The 19,668-nt window shown below is 34.2% G+C and overlaps 2 protein-coding genes across 2 annotated transcripts; both read right to left on the reverse strand.

The window, feature by feature from the left end:
- LOC114712169 (aspartic proteinase CDR1-like) lies at positions 1 to 16,394 on the reverse strand. The gene is made up of 3 exons (XM_028896637.1): positions 16,370 to 16,394; positions 691 to 1,394; positions 1 to 569 (listed from the first exon to the last, which is right to left on the reverse strand). The coding sequence occupies exons 2-3, from the start codon at positions 1,388 to 1,390 to the stop codon at positions 148 to 150; spliced, it is 1,122 nt and encodes a 373-aa protein (XP_028752470.1). The 5' UTR covers positions 1,391 to 1,394; positions 16,370 to 16,394; the 3' UTR covers positions 1 to 147.
- On the reverse strand, positions 16,235 to 19,668 carry LOC114712166 (aspartic proteinase CDR1-like). The gene is made up of 4 exons (XM_028896634.1): positions 19,482 to 19,668; positions 18,921 to 19,388; positions 16,738 to 16,874; positions 16,235 to 16,414 (listed from the first exon to the last, which is right to left on the reverse strand). The coding sequence occupies exons 1-4, from the start codon at positions 19,666 to 19,668 to the stop codon at positions 16,235 to 16,237; spliced, it is 972 nt and encodes a 323-aa protein (XP_028752467.1).

Raw genomic sequence — 19,668 nt, forward strand, 5'->3', positions numbered from 1 at the left:
TACAATATTCATCAAGCGTAGAACTATATTACTGGTACTTAGTTTGGATGAGAAGAAAATTTAGAGAGTTTTTATTCATAGTACTCTCTCCCCCTCTATATTTTCCTTTTTCTATTATTTTTTCATCCAAACCAAGTCATGGAATCTCTACTTTTTAGTACAATCGACAGGAGCAAAAGAGACTTTTTTCTGATCAAGATCATGCTCCACCTCAAAATCAATCTGAGCCATATTTCCGTAAAAGGGCGTTCCATTTGTAGGAAGCATTGCAAAGCATATAACATTGTTGGATATGGGACGGAAGAAGTTCTGAGGTTTTAAGGAAAGGTTGGCTCCTGTAAAATGAACCTCAAATTTTGGGAAGTTCTGGATGGAGTTAGCATTTCTGTAACACAATTTGAATATATCGTTGTGCACTATGAATTGGTCGGCTCCAATGGCTTGCTTCACCAAAGCTTTAACCTTCTTATAAACTCTTGACGGAAGTATCGTCAATGTCGTCCTAGAATCAACCACTATGTTCCCATTACTTTCATCTATCTGCACTGTGTGCTGTCCAACAGTGATACCTGTCGATGAATGGCCGTTTCACACAAAACTATTAGGCCAGGGAACAATTCAAGATTATAAAACTCACTTGAAATGAAAATAAACGAATAACCTCGGAGTAAAACATAATACAAGTAGTACCTTCAAGGTTGGGGACGTAAGACGAAGACAAGAAACCATGTTTTGTGAACAACAGAGTGGACACAACCCCATTTCCTGATATGGCTGCTTCTTCCCCAAACCTTAGTTTAGTTGTGGTTTTTGCACTGTAAGGAGGCAGACAATTGGAGAATTTACGACCGACGTTACCCATTTGTGAAACTAACGACAAAGAACCTTGACCAAGCCCAACAAGTCCTGCGTTGTTCTTGTTGTATAGTCCATTGTTGTTGTGTCCACACCCAAACACCGTCCTAGGAAATGAAGCAGCTTGGCCGAAACTGACTGATTCTGCGCCCAGTTCTCCCATTGTGTATGACTTATCCACATACGAATAAAAATAGGTACACTCATTTGATGTTCCACATTTAGGATACAGTTGACCTTGCACAGAGAATTTGGGTAGGGAGTTACAAGGGTCTGAGCCCCATGGCAGAGACATATAAGTGGTAGAACTTTTTGGAACAAAGAAGGGTGTGTTTTGAGGATAGCACTGAGGACAAGGTGAACACTGGAACCAAATAAGGTCGCTTCCTGTGTCTGCAAGTGCCCACCTCTCTACAGGTGGAGTCCCAACAGATATCTTCATGAGATAACTTGCATCGTTTGGGAATATATCAGTTTCTACTAACTCGCTTGTTTCAGCCGTGGAAGACTGGCCAAAGTGATTAGCTCGAGACATGGAGCTTTGAAATGGCTCCGAGCGGGTCATCGAGGAGTTGTAGAAGGGTGATAATGGGGAGTCACGATGAATGAGGTCGATGCTGAAACCTTTTGGGAGCTTATTATTTGTTGCAGAGACACTAATGGAAAAGGTTGAGAGAAAGAGACCAAGGGCGAAAGAGAGGGAATGATAAGGAAGCATGTTTGAAGCTAAGAATAAAACTGAGCAGATTTGATGAGCACCGAAGGAGGTTGAGGTGCTTCTTTATATAGAAAAGTTTGAGTTGTTTGTAAAGTGATTATATCTTTCATGCTTAATTAATTACGTAGTTTTTTATTTTTTAATGAAGCTCCCTTAATTTTTTTTCTTCTGGAACAGCTAGACTCCTTGAAAAAAATTCTCTGCAATAAAATGAGTTGCCAATATCTTGAAGAGCGCCCAGCCATCTATATCTTCCATCTTAAATATAAAGCCTAGTAGGAGGATTTATTTTGATTTTAAATGTAAAACTCCAATTCTCTTTGCCTCTTAAATTTATAACATTTTTCCTAAACTCTACCTAATAATTATACATGTCAAAGGATTTTCTATCAAGTGAGTAGTACACAATCAATCATTAATATAAGAGCTAGATCACCAATTCATAAAAATTAAGAAAAATATATAAGATAGTTAGCTGTAATAAAGGAATGTTGTATCATTGTTAACCATATGCTTTGTATTGGAGTCTCTTAATGAAAACCTCTTAACATGCACAATCAGTATAGGGACTACTTGGAGAAAAATAAATAAATATTAGAGACAAATTAAAATATATTAGGATCTTATATTTAAGATCAAACTAAATTTCTGATTAACTCTTATATGAAGGACCGAAAGAAGTATTAAATAAGGGAATATTTCAGAATAAGTAATACACATATTATAAATAACTAGTTTAACTAAATATTGCTTAATATCTATAAAATAGTTACAAAGGTTTTATATTTAAGATTGGAAAGACTACTTGTCATGTCATGTCATTATTTTACATGTCAAATCATATCACTTGTCTTCCCTGCATGAAACTTGAGTCCTGACTATTCCGACGTCGTTCCAAAGCTTACCTTATTTTCCATAGATCAATGGCCCCATAACTCAATTTGTTGGATGGCATGACTGAAAGTCTGAAAATTCCAACCTAGGCTCTCGCTCTCTCTCTCTCTCTTAAAATTTTGTGTTAACTCAGTGCCAATGAAAAAAGACAGATATGGAAAAAATATATATATATACTTTTGTGAAGAAAATTGCAGTGAGTGGTCTTCAACCAGCGGTAGGCTGCCTCGTGAAAACGACAGCTTCATCCTCATTTTCGCCGTGCAACTCTACTCTTAACACCTTCGCCAATCACCACAACACCCTCTTAGGCCAAGGTCTGGCCAAACTGAAGGGAAGAAGCCAACGACAATTCCAGCTTTGTCGTTTTAGACCTCTTCCACAGTTTCATGTCCGCACTGAACCATCCCTCAACCTATGACAAAAAGAGCCCGTTCAAGCCTTGTTGCGTTGGGATGGGCAGGCAGTACGATTGCAGAAGCATGGACGACAAGACCATGGCCAAGAAATACAAAGTGTGCGACAATCCTAAGTCGGCTTTTTTCTGGGATTTGGTTCATCCAACTCAAGCTGGTTGGCATGCAGTTTATAATAACTTGCGTTCCACCAATGCTCTTCAACAATTTCTTCAATACCAGTTAGCCTGATCTCTTTCCCTCGTACAAATCAAATTAATAACGTCGCAAGTCTATGTTTGTTTTCAACATTCTATAAGATCACTTTACAAACATGTCCCGTGAGGGCTGATGCCAGTTCATGGACAGTATCCGTTTGGACTTGGAAATAAATCCACAGGGTTTGTTTGGATTATGGTTTGCAAAATTGACTTTAATTTTACTCTAATTCTATAGCATTTAGTCAGATAAACACTATAAAACATGTACTACTAATGTAACTTTTCGTAGTAGTACTGCAATTGCAAGGTGAATAATAACAAGGCAAAAGCTAATTAGTGCGGAATGTAATTTATGTTTTCGTAAAATGTCAGTTTGAATACCTGTTTGGTTTTTGCAACTAAAAATGTCACTTCATGTTTAATATTTTGCCTCAAAATTGGCTTTTGAGCTTTTTTTAAATTGGCTTTTGGGAATCCAAACAAATTCTAAGGAGTGTTGTGAATAGTTCCCTCCACATGAAGGAACCGGCTGGACCATCTTGTTTTCAAAATGGTTTAGATATGCATGAGAGTTTTAGTGGATCACATTCGAGGGTGATGATAATTTATACTCATTTGATCCTATTTATAAAGTAAAGACAGAAGATTTTTCTTTGTCTTATTTATAACTCAATTAAATTTTTAGTATAAATGTATTATTTTGTTTTTCATTTATTATAACGTAGATAATTTTTTTTTGAAAGAATTATATATTAAATGGGATAAAGCTAAAAAGTTGTTATATTTTAAATGAAAATTAATGCAGTCTAAAGTTTTTTTTTATCTATGTAAAATATGTTGAAAGTACCATATAAATAAAACCATACAGTGACATTTGAAGCTGTCTTTGTTATGTCATTTTACATTTCAAGTCATTTTACTTGTGTCTTGATTATTTGCAACGTCAACTTAGTCAAACCACCATTTCACTTAATCATTCACATCGCAAAATACAGATTCACGTATAATATCACTGCAATAATTTCTATTATTCATTCATCTCGTTTGTTTAGAATAAAATAATTAAAGCTTATTAATTTATACATGATAAACGCGCGGCAAGCTATAAACTAAAATATAAAAAAATACTACCTCGCATCCTTAATTAATATAAGATCTACTTAATTAATCTGGATAGTTTAAAAAAATGACAATACTTACATCAAGTTTTTTATATCTATTATGTCAAGTTTTCTGATCACACATGATTGTGTATCATATATTTTTTAAATATTAGCATTTGATAGTGTTTAATTATGAACATTAAAAGACACATAGTATGATTAGAGAACTTGAAATAATAAATATAAGGAACTTGACCTAAGGTTTTTTTGAAGAAATTAATTAAATAAGTTGATTGTAAAAAATGTGTTTTTTTCACTTAGATTAACGATATCACATTATAAAATGACGAGTATTACATACTCAGGTCCGTCTTGTCATTTAATTTAGTTACGTGCTTTACGTCTTCTTTTATATTCTCAAATACTAATTCATAATTACAGACATTCTCACTTAGATACTTCCAAAAGCACGATATACATGCGCGTACATATATATATATATAAGTGTGTGTGTGTGTAGAGAGAGAGAGAGGGTTTACAATGGCTATGTTTCACTTGATCTAGTCAGTCAAGTACATTGTTCATCAAGCGTATAACTGTATTGCTGGTACTTGGTTTGGATGAGAAGAAAATTGGAGAGAAAAGTTTTCATTCATATTATTCTCTACCCCTCTATATTTTCCTTCTATTATTTTTTTTTTCCAATCCAAACCAAGTCATAGAATCTCTACTGTTTAGTTCAATCGACAGGAGCAAAAGAGACTTTTTTCTGATCAAGATCATGCTCCACCTCAAAATCAATCTGAGCCACATTTCCATAAATGGGCATGCCATCTGTAGGAAGCATAACAAAGCATATAACATCATTGGATATGCGACGGAAAAAGTTCTAAGGTTTTAAGGAAATGTTGGCTTCTGTGAAATGAACCTCAAAATTTGAGAAATTCTGGATGGAGTTAGCATTTTTGTAACACAATTTCACTACAAAAAAAAAAGTAGAATTACCAGTGGAACATTTCTAGCGGTTAAACAAAACTGCTACAAATTCATACATTTATAGCAGTTTCAAACAAACCACAATTTTCTAGCGGTTAGCAGTAAACCGCTAGAAAGTGACCTCCAGAATTGTTCGTGCCTTTTGGTGCGAAGTTGGCTCCAAACTTCTAGCGTTTATTTTCTAACGGTTTAGATGATGGAACCACTAGAGAATGCAAATCGTCGTTCCATTCTTTAGCAGTTACTAAACCGCTAGCAATTCAACCAACTTTCTAGCAATTTTAAGATAAATCACTAGAAAGTTTTTATTTTTCCTGAGGAGTTGTGACACGTGGCTGAATACAGGAGGTGATGCAGTGTAACAGCTAGAAATTTCTAGCGGTTTTGCTTAAACTGCTAGAAAATTCTAGCGGTTCTTGTAAAACCGCTAGAAAATCGTTGCCTATATATACCCCCCACCGTGTCATTTTCACTGTTTTGGCGAATTTTGAAGTGAAGCTTTGCCAAATTCTCTTCTCTCCACGAAATATATCCAAATCCAGTTGCAGATCTATATTTTCAGGCAAGAATAGTAATTTATTTATAAATAATTTTTGTTTTTATTTGTTATTTTATTTATTTTATTATATTTTTTATATTAAGTTTGATAGATTAGCTTAATTTAGTTAGAGTTAATAGAAATTTTTTTTATAGTAGGCTAGTTTTTATAGAGTTAATAGAAGTAGTTATATTTTTTTTTTTGAATTAACGGTAAATTTAAATATAGGAATATCTGTTTTTCAATTAATATTATTTGATATTATTATTTAGAGTTAATAGAAATAATTATTTATTTTGAATAATTGTTAGTTGTAAAATATATTTTTCATTACAATTCCTATTTGCTATTATTAGGATGAGTCGTTAGTCAGGGAGGGACCCGATTGATCCTGAGAGAGCAGGACCTGTGAGGATGGTGGTGGTGGGGGTCATGATGCTGGTGAGCCATTTCTAAGCATTCCTAACTATGATTTGAACGAGGAGGATATCCTGAGCTTTATGGAGTATGATGATATCTAGCGGATTGAGGGGGCTCATTTTTCGGGGGATGAACAACCCCATAGTGATGTTGGTGAGGAGGAGGAGGAGGAGGAGCAGGTTTAGGAGAATGAGAATCCCCATACTGAGCAGCGTCCTGCTCCCAGACGTCAGACTGGTTTTGAAGTAGAATTTGAGGGTAAGTATTTGTTTAACTTTTTTAAATCTGGCAACTATTTAATGTATATAGAAATTGTTTTAATTCATTAATATATAATTAATTTCTTGATTAAATTTTGCAGACTCTGAGGAGAACAGGTCCTATAGGAGGCTAACAGCCAGAGAGCTGTCTATGACGACGAGCGGACGGGTAATTGTGCCACTGAATGAATTGGGCCAACCGACCAAGAAAGGTGGCCAGCTGTATAACAAGTATATGCGCCTTCTTGGTCAGCAGTGGACCCTGTTCCCATTTATGTGAAGGATTGGAAGACAATTACTCAAGAGAAAAAGCAACAAGGTTGGAAAATGATGAAAGTAATATAAAATTATTATTTATAATTTTTTAATTTAAGTATTTGTTTTTAAATTATTTAATTGTTTGGTTGTCATTTTTTATTAATTCAATTAATTTGTTATTTATAATATTTTTAAATTAGTTACATGAATATATATATTTTATTTAAATTACTTAATTGTTTTATTATAATTTGTTATTGATGTAATTTATTTTTATTCATAATATTTTGAAATTAGTTAAATGAATATATACTTTTTGTTTAAAGTACTTAATTGTTTGTATTTAAATTTTTAATTATTTAATTAATTTATTGCTTGTAATATTTTTAAATTAGTTGAATGTATATATATTTTTATTTAAATTACTTAATTGTTTGATTATGATTTGTTATTAATGTAATTTATTTTTATTTATAATATTTTCAAATTAGTTAAATGAATATATATTTTTTATTTAAATTACTTAATTGTTTGATTATAATTTGTTATTTATTTCATTAATTTATTACTTATAATAATTTTAAATTAGTTAAATGAAAAAATATTTTTATTAAATTACTTAATTGTTTGAATATGATTTGTTATTGCTGTAATTTATTTTTATTGATAATATTTTGAAATTAGTTAAATGAATATATAATTTTTATTTAAATTACTTTATTTTTTGATAATAATTTTTTATTTATTTCATTAATTTATTACTTATAATAATTTTAAATTAGTTGAATGAAAATATATTTTTATTTAAATTACTTTTGTTTGATTATAATTTGTTATTTCTGTAATTTATTTTTATTGATAATATTTTGAAATTGGTTAAATGAATATATAATTTTTATTTAAATTAATTTATTGTTTGATAATAATTTGTTATTTATTTTATTAATTATTACTTATAATAATTTTAAATTAGTTGAATAAAAATATTTTTATTTAAATTACTTAATTGTTTGATTATTATTTGTTAGTGATATAATTTATTTTTATTTATAATATTTTTAAATGAGTTAAATGAATATATATTTTTTATTTAAATTGCTTAATTGATTGTTTATAATTTTTTATTTGTTTAATTTATTTTTTATTTATATTAGCGAAATGAATATAATTCTTTATTTTTTTAATTAAAGAGTAAATTTATATTGAGAGAGGAGTTGAGGGCGGATACGATCAAGAGACTTGGGGTGGCATGAAAGAACAGGATGGCTGACTTGTGGTAGGAAAAGAAAGGCGAGGGGCCGAGGCCCCTATGACAAACTCAATTATTTTTATATATTTTGATATCTTTTATATGAGTTTTGTCAGCTTAATTGGTCTCTTTTTGTCTTAATTGATTTAATTTATTTTATTTTGAATTATTATTTTATAGGGGCAAAATTGTCATATTTTGATTTAATTATGATTAATTGATTTTTAAGGACAATTAATGCTACCTTTTTCTTAAATTTTGTTTGCAGGTTTTTAGAAGATTTAAAAATAAAAATAAAAATTAAAAAAATGAAAAAAAAAAGATAAAAGAAAAATAAATTAAAATATATATAATAATAAAAGGGGGAGCAAAACGCAACGTTTTGCCCCCCAACCTAATATACTATAATTCTCCTTCAAACACAAGGAGGCGGCGGCGGAAATAAGAGGGACCAGTGAGGCGAGAGAGAAAACACACACACACGACGCCGAATCACCTTCATCCGGAGAGCAAGGCACACGCGAGGCAATAGAAGACGCCGAACGCAACAGAAGACGCTGACGAGCTGGGCGCGGCGGAAGCTGAACACCAGCGAGCACGAGTCGACGGCGCCTGCGTTCTTCCATGGGATCCTGTAGCAAAATACTGATTGTGTCATTTCTTATGGCAATCCATGGCTAGAGCTTAATAATTCTCCAATTCAACAATAATGGCAGGAGCTTAGATCATCAAAGGGGAGCTTTAGTTGCTTTAATTTCCTGTCTAATAATTGTTTAACAATTCCTAGGTCTTAGGATAGTTATTCTAATTATTAGAAAATAATTGTATTGCTTAATCTGATTATATTTGGAGATTATTGTGACTGAATTATTGCTTAGTATTTGACATTGGGCTGTTTATAGTTTTGATCTCAATTATAATGTTGTGGTTATGACATTTGTATTGATTTTGGAATTAATATATTGTGATTTTCTAAGGTGGCTTAGAATTTTGGATCATATAGTCTCTTGTTAGCTTTAATTCTGTTATTTTGGATTTAAGAGTTCTAATTAAACATTGGTTTTTAGCATCCTTAATCTCATTTTACTATTCTGGTTGCAGTTAGTAAGTTGGGATTTTAGGAAAATATTTTGTGGCAACTCGAGGTGGCTCGGTTGTTGGATCAAAAGCTTAATTATAATTCTTAATTCATTGTTTTTAACTCCCACATCTTTTAGAGTGATGATTGCCTGCGTTGTTGAATTGGAGGATTGATTTTTATCAGTGTTATTTGTGTGTCTCATTTTTTATTTCTTTAATCTTCTTTCATTTTAATCATTTTTATATAAAACAAAAAAAAAAGTATTTTAATTTCAATTTAATTCAAGGCATTTAGTTAGCAATTTTTCAAAATCAAATAAAAAAAAATCCTTTTTATAATTTAGGTTACTTGCATTTATTTACTAGGATTTAATTTCGTTTTCGGCTCCTCAAAGTGAATACGACCCGGATTGTGCACTATATTGCATTAATTCGGTTAATTTTTGGAGTAACCCCAAAGCGACAATTAAGGGAAGTTCAACTTCACCCTACAAGAGATATTGACAGATATACTTGGTGGAGTGTTGGAGCAAGACTGGTCGAGTTATGTTTATTTTAGGATGTCGGCTGACCAGATGGTATGATAATATTGCATTAATTATAATTTTTTTAATTTTTTGTCTAATTTGACTAATTTAATTTAATTTTTTTACATTTTGTTTCAGCCTCTTTCCCAAAGAAATACTGGGAGCGTCAGGCATCAAACAATACGTCATAGGGCTGGATCCAGGAGCTTTGCTATCCCCTATGACAAGACTGTAAGTACGTGAAAAGAATTTGTTAAATGTGTATATGTATTTAATTTGTAATTAATAATTTCTTTCATTTCATATACAAAGGGAAAAGACATGGCAGAAGCGGGGATACACGCCCACCTATGGCTAGATGTGGCCGATTCTGTACAGACCTCGAGACGGGCCTGCGTCGGATGAGGTTGAGGAGATGGCGGTAATATCATATCGCAGTATAAATATTATTTCACACTAATTAATATCTTTATATTAATTTTGATAGGCACGGATGACTTAGGTCAATACCGAGCTGCGTGAGTCTCAAGGGTTTGTCTTGGATCCCACCGCCTCACTTTTAGTGGGTTGTGGCTGAGCGCAGCACCCTGGTCGAGTTAGCGGGCTCGGTCTTGGACGCACACCGACTAGGTTGCCCCACTAGGGTTACGTTGGCCCTTTATACATTGTAGGAAGCTCTCAGGCGAGCGTAGGAGCAAAGCGGCCGGGTTCCTCATCCTCAGACGAGCTGTGACAGGAGCTCAAGTGAGAGATGGAGGCCAGGATAAAGGAGCATGATCGTCAGTTAGAGTTACAGCTTGACCAGTTGAAGGCAGCTGTTATGGCCATACGTGATGTGGTGATCACTATCGCTCCAAACATCTTGATTCCCGAGATCCCTGATGTGCGCCTGCCACCAGTCCCGCCCCTGCATGACCAGCAGCTAGTCTAGCCCCAGCATGATCAGTAGCCTGACCACCCCAGTAAAACCAGCAGGAGGATCCAGTGCCTGACGATCACGATGATGCTGCTTCTGCCCCTCGTCCTTGATTTTCCCTGTTTTCCTTGTGTATGATTTTATTTGGATTTGGATTTTATTATCTTATGTTTTATATAGATATTTATTTAAATTTTATGTTTATTTGTTTACTTTTATTATTTATTTCTATAATTTTATTTATATCAAGTATTACTTAATATATTGTTGCACTATATAAAACATACTAAACATATATTCTTTAACATTAAAATTCATTCTTGGAATATGTGTTTTAATATTTAACATATCATGGAATTTTTTAAATTTTATGGATACATATATTATTGATACCTTTTAATACCTATTTATTATTTTAATATTTTTGTAAAATTTAAATTAATAAATATTAATTTATTCTAACGGACATTTTCTAGCGATTATAAACCGCTACAAAACTGAAAAATGTTAACAATTTCTAGTGGTTAATTAACCGTAGAACATTCACGGGAAATTCAAATTTCCCTCCTCCCTCAATCTTTCTAGCAGTTAAAAACCACTAGAAAATAATAACCATTGGCGAAAAATTTCTGGTGGTTATAAACCTCCAGAAAATATACAACCGTTGTCATATTCAAATTTTCTTCCCAGCTCGAAACTTCTAGCAGTTTTAAACCACTAGAAAATCTATAACCGCTAGAAAATGCTTCTGAATTCAAATTTCTAGATGTTAAAACTGCTAGAAATTTCTAGCGGTTTAGAACCACTACAAAAATTTGACCGTTATGTATCCATTGGTAGCCTCCTTTATAAGCTGAAAAACTCCATCTGAAATTTATTTTAACTTCTCTTTGAGCTTCCTATGTCATATGTTCATGAAATTTGAGCAACATTAGTGATGGATAGGTCGTGGATCAACTTGCACCGATCGACTCCGCAATACTTGGCTGGTCTAAATTATTTCTTGGATTTGCTTTTGCCAACGCTACCATAAATGGTAAGATTCAGTGTCCATGTCCTAAATGTAATTTCAAGAAGTGGCATCCCAAAGATATTATTAACATTTGATCTTTAAACCCTTCCTGTGAGAGTATGTATTTTGGCAACTACATGGGGAACGATCAGATATGGTTGCTGAGTCAGTTCCAGTAGTTTCACGGATAGGAGTTCGAGTGGATGAAGCTAATGCCATGAACGATGTTGTGTGTGATGCTTTTAGCATTCACAAAAGTGAGAATCCCAACGAAGATGAAGAAGAGGGGCCTCAACCGGAGTTTCATAGAAACAAAACTGCTCGGGAATTTTTTGATCTCATGAGCAAAGCTGACAAGCCTCTTTATTCTAGGTGCACAAAGTATTCTAAGTTGTCATTCTTGGTGAGGTTGTATCATATCAAATGCTTGTGTGGTATGACTGACAAGGTGATGTCCATGCTGTTGGAATTACTGTGAGATTATTAACAAGTTTGGCTTGAACTACAAGAAGATAGATGCATGCCCAAACAACTGTATGTTGTACTGGGGAGATGATGCAAACAAGGAGATTTGTATGAAATGCAAGACGTCTTGCTATAAGTTGGTACGGAAGGGGAAAAAGCAGAAGAAGAAACTAGCCAAAATTCTCAGGTACAATTTATTATAATGTGTTACTTGTTCTGTCTCTAAATCTTCGATATTTAAAATTCTCAATACAATTGATTATAATGTGTTACTTGTTCAGTCTTTAAATATTTGATATTTGAAATTTTTAATACATTATTTCCTTAGATACTTTCCTTTGAAACCACGGTTGCAAAAAATATATATGTCATCAAAAATGGCTTAGCATATGAGGTGGCATGTGACTGAGGAAAATCGAGATGGTAGGTTAAGGCACCCATGAGATTCGAAGGCGTGGAAAACATTTGATGTGAAATTTTCAAACTTTGCTGGTGATCCTAGAAATGTACGTCTTGTGTTGGCAACTGATGGTTTCAATCCCTTCAGAAATATGAGCACAAGTTACAGTATCTGGCCAGTAGTGTTAATTCCATATAATCTACCACCTTGGATGTGCATGAAGTAGAGCTCCTTTTTGCTTTCTATGATCATTCCTGGCAAGAAAGCACCGGGACATGATATAGATGTATACCTGCAACCGTTGATACACGAATTGATTGACCTATGGATGAATAGTGTTGAGGCATATGACTCATATGACAAGCAACTATTCAATCTTCATGCAGCCTTGATGTGGACAATAAGTGATTTTCCTGGTTTGGGAACTTTGTCCGGTTGGAATGTGCATACTGGGTTGTTCTATCCTGAGTGCAATTTTGATTCCGTGCCATGTTGCCTTCCAGACAGTCGCAAGTGGTGCTTCATAGGACATCGACGGTTCTTCAATTCCAAGCGTAGATTTAGATTGCAACGGATTTGCTTTGATGGGAAACAGGAGAAGAGAGATCCTCCTGTTACTTTGTCTAGTGTGTATATTTTGCGACAGTTAGAAGATGTTAATATCGAGTTTGGTAAGAATGTGGATCCTGACTGACTGGGACGATGATCTCGTGAGACAACCTATGCAATGGTAGAAGAGAAGGATATTTTTCACTCTTCCTTATTGGGAATCTAATTTACTACAACACAATTTAGATGTTATGCACATTAAAAAAAATATGTGAGATAATGTGCTATATACGTTGCTCAACGAAGCTAGAAAGTACAAAGATCATCTCGCAGCTAGAAAAGATTTACGAGCCTGGGGAATTCGTAAAGAGGCTTGGCCTGATGAAAATGACAAGTTTCAACTATCTAAATTCACCTTGACGAAGCAAAACAAGGATATCTTCCTTTCAACGCTGAAGAACATAAAAGCATCAGATGGATATTCTAGCAACATCTCAAGGTGTATCGATCTACAGGCTCGAAAGATTATTGAGTTAAAAAGTCACGACTCCATGTTCTTATGCAACAGTTACTTCCATTAGCCTTGAAAAACACACTTCCTTCTGATGTATCAGTGGTTTTGGTGGAATTGTGTTCATTTTTCAAGAAGTTGTGTGCGAAGGTCTTGATAGCGGAAGAGCTTGATCAATTGCAAAATAAAATAATTCTTACACTTTGTCACTTGGAGATGATATTTCCTCCATCATTCTTCACTATTATGGTTCACTTGACTGTCCATCTTGTTTGAGAAGCAAAGGTTGCTAGCCCAGTTCACTATCGATGGATGTACCCTGTAGAGAGGTACTAGATTATCTTTTATTCCCGCCTCTTTAAATTTCACATTGTTATTTCATTTTCTCGCAATTATTAATGGAATATTAGCTTCCAAGTACTTGGGAAAATTAAAATCATATGTTAGGAATAAAGCGTGGCCTGAGGGGTCAATATAGTAGAAGGTTATTCCGAAGATGAGGTCCCAACTTTATGTTCAAGGTACTTTGATGACATGGAGACATCTTTTAACTGCCCGCGCCACGTAGATGATTCTCCTCCTAGTCCTTCCACATCAACTTTATTTCCTCCCGTCGGTAAACTAGTTGGAGGATATGAATTCTTCAGACTCACTCCCACAGAGAAACTCCAGGCACACAGATATGTTTTGATAAATTGCATCCAAGTTGAACCCTTCATGCAATAAGTATTCTATAAGCTCACTAACTTTTACACTTTATATTTGTTTCTCATTGACTCTTCTAACAAATTACACTTCACTGTAGTGAGTTTAGAAGTTACCTCAAGCGGCAGCTACGGGGGTGTGCGCGTTCCACTGACATTGATAAAAGAGTCCACAAAGAGTTTCCCAGTTGGTTTACACGTCGAATACGTAATGACAACAACCCATACACAGATGAATTCAAAGCTCTTTCCCTTGATCTGTTAGACCATGCACAAAGGTTTACTGCGTATAATGTCAAGGGCTTCAAGTTCTGTACGGTTGGACATGATCAGGGATTGCTCACACAAAACTCTAGAGTTTGCGGGACATTTGGGACGAGATGTTATGCTAGCAGTAGTGACGGCGATATGCGCTTTGGAGGTGTCACTTACTATTGAAAGCTAATTGACATCATTGAGTTGAGTTACCAGCTTTTCACCGTAACTCTGTTCAAGTGCTTCCGGGCAAATACGACACGACTTCACGAGGACTTGCTACTGACCACTTGGGCATCATCTCTATTAATTTCTCTAGACTTATTCATATGGGGGAATCTGAAGATGATGAGCCATATATTTTTGCTTCTGAGGCACAGCAGGTTTACTATGTCGAGGACGAGAAATATAAAGACTGGAATATGATCGTTCACCTCAAGCCACAGGATCTTTATGATATGGGTGATGGTGACATTATTTATGACAGCGAACCCTTCCAACCCCCGAATTTTGAAAACTTCTTTCCTCAAGGAGACGATAATTTGGCAATTATCATGTATATGTCTTTTCTTAAATTATTTAAATAATTAACTACTAATTATTAATTTTTTCTAAATATATTATAATTCTAACATAATTTTTTTAATATCTTCTTTCAGGGAGGATGATGATCAAGAATAGCAGTTTCAAAAATTTTTATCATTAAAAAAATTTGCCTTTCATAAATAAAAATGTATAAATTAAAATTGGTTTAGTTTCTTAAAAAATAAAAAATTACAATTTGTAGCGGTTATATAACCGCTACAAATTGTGAAACCGTTATAAATACTAGCGGTTTTATTATATGCTAGAAAATGCAAGGCCGCTACAATATCACTGCAATAATTTCCACTATACATTCATGTCGTTTATTTAGTACAAAATATTTTAAAGCTTATTAATTTATACTCTTCTAGTCCTATTTATAATGTACTTCCAACATGTTTCATACAGATCAAAGAAAACTTTAAACTGCATTAACTCTTCATTAAAATATAACAACTTTTCAACTTTATTTCCATTTAATATATATACCTTTAAAAAAAATAATTATTTACACTATAATAAATTAAGAATAAAATATAACACTTATACTAAAAATTTAATGAAATGACTTATAAATAAGATAAATTTTTTTTCTCTTTATGCCTTATAAATAGAACGATAGGAGTACATGATAAACATGCATCAAGCTCTAAACTAAAATAAAAAAAAAATACTACTCTCATCCTTAATTAATACAAAATCTACTTAACTAATTTGGATCGATTAAAGAATGGATAATACTTGCATCAAGTTTTTTATATCTATTATGTCAAGTTCTCTAATCACACATGATCATGTGTCATATACTTTTGAAATATTAACATTTAGTAGCATTTAATTATAAAAAAAAAGACACATGATCATGTGTGATTAGAGAACTTGAAATAATAGATATAAAAATTTGATTTAAGTTTTTTTAAAAAAATTAGTTAAATTAGTTATTTGTGAAAAATATACGTGATATCACATCATAAAATGACGAGTATTACACACTCTTCGTCTTGTCATTTAATTTAGTTACGTTTTTAAGTCTTCTTTTATATTCTCAAATGCTAATTCATATTACAGACATTCTCACTTATTAGATACTTCCGAAAGCACGATGTGTGTGTGGTAGGGTTTACAATGCCTATATTTTCATTCACTGAGCTATGTCAGGCAAGTATATTATTCATCAAGAGTATAACTATATTACTGGTACTTGTGTTTGGATAAGAAGAAAATTAGAGAGAGAGTTTTTATTCAGAGTATTCTACTGCTTAGTACAATCGACAGGAGCTAAAAAAAACTTTCTTCTGATTAAGATCATGCTCCACCTTAAAATCATCTGAGCCGCATTTCAAGGGAGTGATCGACAACAGATATCTTCATCAGGTAACTTCCATCATTAGGGAGTATATCAGTTTCTACTGACTCAGCCACGGAAGACTGGCTAAAGCGATTGGCTCGAGAATGGACAGCAACACAGCGTTTTGAACTCGCTCTGAGTCGGTCATTGAGGAGCTGTAGAAGGGAGATAATGGTGAGACACGATGAATGAGGTCGATGCTGAAACCTTTTGGGAGGTTAGTATTTGTTGCAGAGACATTAATGGAAAAGGCTGAGCGAAAGAGAATAATAAGAGTGAAAGAGAAAGAGAGGGAATGGTGAGGAAGCATGTTTGAGGATAATGGTTGGGATAAATCACAAACAAGATTTGATGAGGAAGGAAGGAGGTTGAGGTGCGTCCTTATATAGAAAAGTTTGGGTTACAAATTGCACATAGTAGCCATCAATACCAACTCACAAGTCTGAACTAACTTCACAGTAATAAGCATCTTGATTACCGAGTTGTGAAAGGTGGGATGATTAGGATTGGCGATTATGGGAGAGGACACAACCCCATTTGCTGATATGTCGGCTTCTTCTACGAATCTCAACTTAGTCGCAGCCTTTGCGTCGAAAGGAGCGAAACAGTAGAAATCTGCAACCAATCTGATTACCGAGTTTGTGAAATCAGGGACAAATTGAAGGACCATTACCTAGTCCAACAAGTCCTGCCATGTGCCTATTGAACTTCCCAAGATTGTCATGTCCACATCCAACAACTGACTTAGGGAACGAAACAGATTGGCTATCGCTAGTAACAAAACTGATTGAATCTGTTGTCGAATCTCCCACCGTGTAGCCTGATCTCCATATAAAAAAAAAGTACAAACACCGACTTGAGTTTCCGCATCTATGTTAAAGATGAGGGTGAAGAGCACAGTTTCTTGAGCCGCAAGAGTCAGACTTGAAAGTGAAAGATTTTGTGTGATCAAACAATGACACATCTTGAAGATAGCATTGGACAAGGTGAGCATTGGACGACCAAAATCAGGTCGCTTCTTGTGTCTGTCACACTCCATCTTTCTCCGGGTGGGCTGCCAGGGAAGATCTTCATAAGATAGCTTCCATAGTCTAGGATATTTTATACACACACATAACTGCTCGCTCATTTTTTATACGGATATACAATTTTACCATTTATTTATTATTGTGTTAACTTTGTTTAGGTAAGATATAATGTAAATTAAATGAGGATAAAGTCGAGAAGGTGTAGAATTTTAAATATAAGTTAATAATGTTTAAGGTTTTTCTTGGTCTGTACGAAACATGTTGAAAATAACTTATAAATAGAACCAAAGGAGTATTTTACAACTCTCTGCTGCTTTATTCATATCACTCATCTGCATCTGGACTATATAGAGAGAGAGAGAGAGACTCCCGTAGCTAATTAATCACACTTTTTTTGTCCCAATTATCATCAATCAAACTAGTCCTTGTCAAGCGTGCATAGGGAAAATTAGACAAATGCCACACCTCTATATATAGACGCTCATGGTCACCTTTATAAGATTTCTCATAAGCCTGGTCCCTTCCCCATTAGTTGCCTCATAGCCCATAGGTCCATATTAAGACAGTATATCATCCATGAATTATGTATATTAAACTATACATGTATATTGTGGATTTGGGGTCCCCTCTGCTACCCTCTAATATTCTTCCATCTTCCAAATGTTATTTTTTGTTTCTTTTTATTATTATTCTATATAAAATAATGAACTTTTGATATATTATCAGCAAAAAAATGTTGCAGTTTTAAGTTTTTCTATGATTTTTTAAAGAAAAAATTACTCTAAAATTGTGTAGGTTTTTTTATAATTTATATATAAAATTTTTAAGACATCATAAAAAATTTTAAAACTACTGCACCATTTTTTGCTCATAAGATATCAAAATTTTACTCATTTTATATAAAATCTAATAATAAAAAGAAGCAAGAAAAACATTTGTAAAAGAAGAAAAATTTAAGGAGCAGCAAATACCCTGTATATTGCTTGTACGTACTTAAGAGTCTCTACTGTTTAGTACAATCGGCTGGAGCAAAAGAAACTTTTTTCTGATCAAGATCGAAGCCAATCTGAGCTACGTTTCCATAAAAGGAATCTCCATCAGTGGGAGACATTGCAAGGCATATCACACCGTTGGATACGAGAAGGAATAAGTGCTGAGGTTTTAAGGAAATGTTAGCCCTTGTAAAATGAACCTCAAAGTTTGGAATATTCTCGATAGAGTTGACATCGGTGTAACACAGATTTAATTGAGGGTTTTGCACTATCCACTGGTTGGCTCCAATGGCTTTCTTCACCAAAGTTTCAACCTGCTAATAAATGCTTGACCGAAGAGGTGTCAATGCCGTACCAGCATCAATTATTATGTTTCTGTTGCTTTCATCAACCTGCACTGTCTGTTGCCCAATGGTGATACTTGTCAATGACCACTTAGATAATTCATACGGCAGAATAAAGATTCATACATAATATCACTATACAACGTTTAGTACAAAACATTTAAAGCTTAAAGTATTGAATTCTCCCACTTTATTATCCTGTTTCAAGAATCATTTGAATTCGCAAGTTCAAAACTTTAAAATGAAAATACGCAAGAGAGAGTAACATTAATCTCAAAGTAAAGCACATACGTATACCTTCAAGATTGAGATAGTAAAAGGTGGGATTATTAGGATTCGTGATGATGGGAGTGGACACGACCCCATTTGCTGATATCTTGGCTTCCTCTCCAAATCTCAACTTAGTCGCAGCCTTTGCGTTGAAAGGAGGCAAACAGTAGGAAAATTGGCGACCAATCTGATTACCAAGTTGTGAAATTAGGGATAAAGGGCCATTACCTAGTCCAACAAATCCTGCCATACGCCTATTGAACTTCCCAAGATTGTTATGTCCACATTCAAACACTGACTTAGGGAACGAAACAGATTGGCCATCGCTAGTGCCAAAACGGATTGAATCTGCAGCCCAATCTCCCACTGTGTAAGACTGATCTCCATATAAGTAAAGGAACAAACACTGGTTCGAGTTTCTGCATTTATGTTGACGCTGAGGAAGAAGAGCACAGTTTCTTGAGCCGCAAGACTCAGACTTGTAAGTGGAAGATTCTGTGGGATCAAACAATGAGACATCTTGATGGTAGCATTGAGGACAAGGTGAGCATTGGACCTAAATCAGGTCGCTTCCTGTGTCTGCAACACTCCATCTTTCTACAGGTGGGCTGCCAATGAAGATCTTCATAAGATAGTTTCCATAGTTTGGGATTATATCTGTTTGAGCTAGCTGCTCGTTTATTTCAGCTGCATTTTTGGAAGAAGATTGGCGAAAACGATTGACTCGAGCCAGGTAACGCAATGCAGCGTTTTGAACTCGCTCCCAGTGGGTCAT

The sequence above is a fragment of the Neltuma alba genome, unplaced genomic scaffold (genome assembly GCF_004799145.2).
Source record: "Neltuma alba isolate B1F8T4 unplaced genomic scaffold, ASM479914v2 tig00011339_pilon, whole genome shotgun sequence".
Taxonomy (NCBI): domain Eukaryota; kingdom Viridiplantae; phylum Streptophyta; class Magnoliopsida; order Fabales; family Fabaceae; genus Neltuma; species Neltuma alba.